This window comes from Anarrhichthys ocellatus, unplaced genomic scaffold (assembly GCF_004355925.1).
Source record: "Anarrhichthys ocellatus isolate YVR2014 unplaced genomic scaffold, GSC_Weel_1.0 scaffold22, whole genome shotgun sequence".
Classification (NCBI taxonomy): Eukaryota; Metazoa; Chordata; class Actinopteri; order Perciformes; family Anarhichadidae; genus Anarrhichthys; species Anarrhichthys ocellatus.
Genome location: NW_022280052.1, coordinates 1 through 3,420, shown reverse-complemented (window position 1 = coordinate 3,420; position 3,420 = coordinate 1). Strand labels below are relative to the sequence as shown.

At 43.3% G+C, this 3,420-nt stretch overlaps 1 protein-coding gene across 1 annotated transcript; it reads right to left on the bottom strand.

Annotated features, from left to right (window-relative positions):
- Positions 1-401: 401 nt before the first annotated feature.
- On the bottom strand, positions 402-3,417 carry LOC116390169 (nuclear autoantigenic sperm protein; the record flags this gene model as incomplete). The annotated part of the gene is made up of 9 exons (XM_031859545.1): positions 402-601; positions 1,197-1,319; positions 1,773-1,847; positions 1,936-2,010; positions 2,208-2,359; positions 2,484-2,672; positions 3,001-3,074; positions 3,258-3,328; positions 3,403-3,417. Coding segments are annotated over 9 exons (801 nt in total), but the record flags the coding sequence as incomplete, so codon positions are not given.
- Between the last annotated feature and the right edge of the window lie 3 nt (positions 3,418-3,420).

Sequence of the window (3,420 nt, the reverse complement as noted above, 5' to 3'; positions counted from 1 at the left end):
AATGTATGCACTGTTGTGGCAGTTTGAATGAAGGCTCCTCAACCCGCATTTACTTTTTGTTGCAGTCAAAATATGCAACCGTCTACAATGGAAGCCTAGTTATGAAAGACACACGCGTAGCAGCACATTGATGGACAATAGCACAAGGATGACGTTAACAATGTCCACTCTTAAGTAGACATTTTGACAAGCACCTTAAGTTTGTTAGAATGACACATTTAGCTACAACTAATTAACATGACTTTATCTACAAATTGCTTGGTATTTAAACACTTAAAGATATTCAGAGGTGTGAATAAAAGGAGTCCTTTTTCAGTGTGGGAGCCCAACTATCAGTGCATGTGTCAATCCTTCTAAATTGGAAAAACTGATTGAAATGAAAAGAATTCAGTGATACAAACTTGCATTTGCAATTTTTATTTATCAATTTTTTTTTTTACTACAAGTATACAAAACTGGACAGACAAAAATCTATGAAAATGATCTTATTTACAAAAAGTAAAGTGTTGAAGGGCGGTTGGGCTGGATAGGCATGCTGTGCTGGTTTCGAAGATCGGGAAAGCGACGAGGATGGTCACGCTGAAGACCCGCCAGAGGCCGGCTACAAGAAACAAGCAAGAAAAACACAAACACTTAACAATGACAAACAAGGATTCAGCGCTGCGCCCATCATCTCAAGAGAACACGATGGCTGGTTTGTCCTGCATGGCTCTTGTGAAGAGCTCTCACCACTGCAGGTTGTTTTCTACTAGAAATTAAAAACACTTCCAGTTACATACTGCAGAAAGACCAGTTCACCTTTAGTAACAGCAGTGAGAGCCAATGCTGCAGATCTAGTTACAAATGCTCTGTGAACAGTATTTGGGTTTGCTTGTATACAGATAAAAGCCAGTTCAAATTCATTTGAGGAAGTGATTTTTGGAAGAAAAAAGAAATTAAAGCCTGATCATTTTCAGGTCTTCTGCCGAGACCTGCAAAGCGCCAAATTACACAGGACTCCTCCCAACTTCATTGTAGGCTTTTTCAGATGACTTGCATGTGCTGAAAAACAACCAGAGCCAAACTTGAGACCGGACCTCCAACAAGAACCGTATGCAAGTAGCCACTACTGCACATCTCCTCCCATCTAAGCAGGGCAATCTCTCTTTGCCGTCTTAGAAAAGCAGCAGTTCACAAGACATGAGCCTATCACTCGCCTCCTGTGATTTTCCCTCCTGGACTCCATTGCTGGCACTAGAGTCAGCGCCATTAACTGTGGCTTCCTGTTTCGCTTGTTTAGCATCAGTGTCCTTTACTGGGCTCTCCTCCTCTGGTTTCCTCTGTGTAGAAACATAAAACCAGTCAAAAAGGAGAGGACCGCATCTGTGCACGACTGTATCCAATACAACAACCTTTAACAAAAAAACATGTTGACATTCAGAAGAGGGGAATGGGGAGACGTCACGGTCAGTTTTAGTCAAGCATGCACACAAATCTGATAAAGCAGCTTGACCCAATGCAACCACCTACACACATGCCACAACTACAATAAGGTAACCAAAAGCCACAACACAAGCTAAAGATTAACAGAAAAGCCATAACCAAAGCAGGCAAGCACACGACCAGTTCCAACATACAGAGGATTATAAATCAAGTATGGAGTATGCCGTTAGGGATTATTAAATTGTTGCGTTTCCATAGGTGGAATGGTTATGTTGGGCCTCTGAGCCGTCACTAGTGTGAAATTGGCAGCAATTAAGAGGATAAAACACACGGCGATTAGTGGGAGTCACCTTTTTCCTGACGAGGTGGGAGATGTTGGAGACCGCTTTGGAAGGAGAGGCACCACCACACGACTTAACTGGGATCTGAAATAGAAAAGTTATGTTTGCAAGTCATGGATAACAATAAACTGGGTATAAATAGTTTTAAGATGCACTAATACAATGTGCTTACCTGGCTGGCTGAGGCAAATGCTGAAGAAGGGCTGCCATTTTCACATAGGAATGCTGAGGAGGTTGAGGCTCCGCCCTGCAAGAGGTTGGTTGGTTACCCAGGAGCAGATGATGTTTTTAAGCTTGTGTGGCTTCTATGGTGCGCTACAATAAGCTCAAGGTGGATTTGTGACACGGAAACATTTACCGCCAAGACTTACAAAAATGCTCTTTATATGTTAAACTAGTTGTAGCTCTGGATCGAGTTACATCTTGTTTGTCCGGTGTACTCACTAGTGTCTGCTGGATGGCCTGGGAGGCAGCGCTAGCTGTTCTCTGGCTTTCCTTGGCATCCTCAACCTTCTCCCTGATGTCAGGAAGAAGCTGCTTCAGCTCTTCCATCTCATTCTTCTCTTCCGCAGCCCCAATCGCCTCCTGCAACATGGCTGTACACAGACAATGACTGTCATTTATGCCAATTTAAAAATGAAACAGCACATATGACAAAAGAGGTTAAGTGCACAACAAAGCGGCAGCTATGAAAAATGCTCCAGAGAAGGAAACTGGTACCCAGGCGGGCCTCAATGACTGTTATGGAGCTGTTGTAGTGCTGGATGGCCTGGTTGTACTGATCCATGTAGCAGAGTGTAGTGGCCACATGGTAGTGGGTCTCAGCCAGCAGGCGACTGTGGGGAGGCAAGTGCTTGAGCTGCAGGGCCAGACACTGCTGGAAGTCTTCTAGCGCCTGGGGATAGTTACCTGGGGGAGGGAACATGTGACAACTATGTCATGTTTTATCTTGCCCTGAAGTGGCACTGGGAGCCACGCCAGTGATAAATGTTTCATGATAATGACCGAGACATTTTAAACACTGAATTTTTTAACTGAACGTAATCATTAGACACTTATACAAATGCTTACATTCATTTAATGAGGACAAACTTGCATCAAGTATTAGAAGGGTGATTAACAGAAAACCTTTTTGATGGGCCAACATCAGATGCCACAAGACACCATGGTAGAATAATGTAGAGTTTAAGTCAGAAGATAGTCTGAGAGAAAACACATATACATAATTAAACCTTACCGGATTCAGCACTGACTTCTCCGAGTTTCAGATATGCCTGGGCTGCCATCAGCTGGTCGTCTTTGCCTTCCTTCCTGTAGAGATAAATAAGAACAGACAATTTAGTGCACATCATCTCACATTCTCAAGCAGCGCCCTCATTAACATTATAGAAGTTCAAATTTGTCTCAAGTGCCTGAACTCACTTGTTCAGTATGAATCAGTCAAGTCACTCTGCATGAAGTGACTTTGTGCCATTAGCTTCATCTCGTCCCTACCTTTTGTAGATTACTTTAGCAACCTCCAGCATCTCCCACGCCAGCTGCAAATTCCCAACTTCATCTTCCTCCTGAAGAGACGACAGCATACATCAAAATAAAACCACTCCTAATAATGTCAGAGACTTCCATCCAAGGCCCTTACCTTCTCCTGTCCATTTCT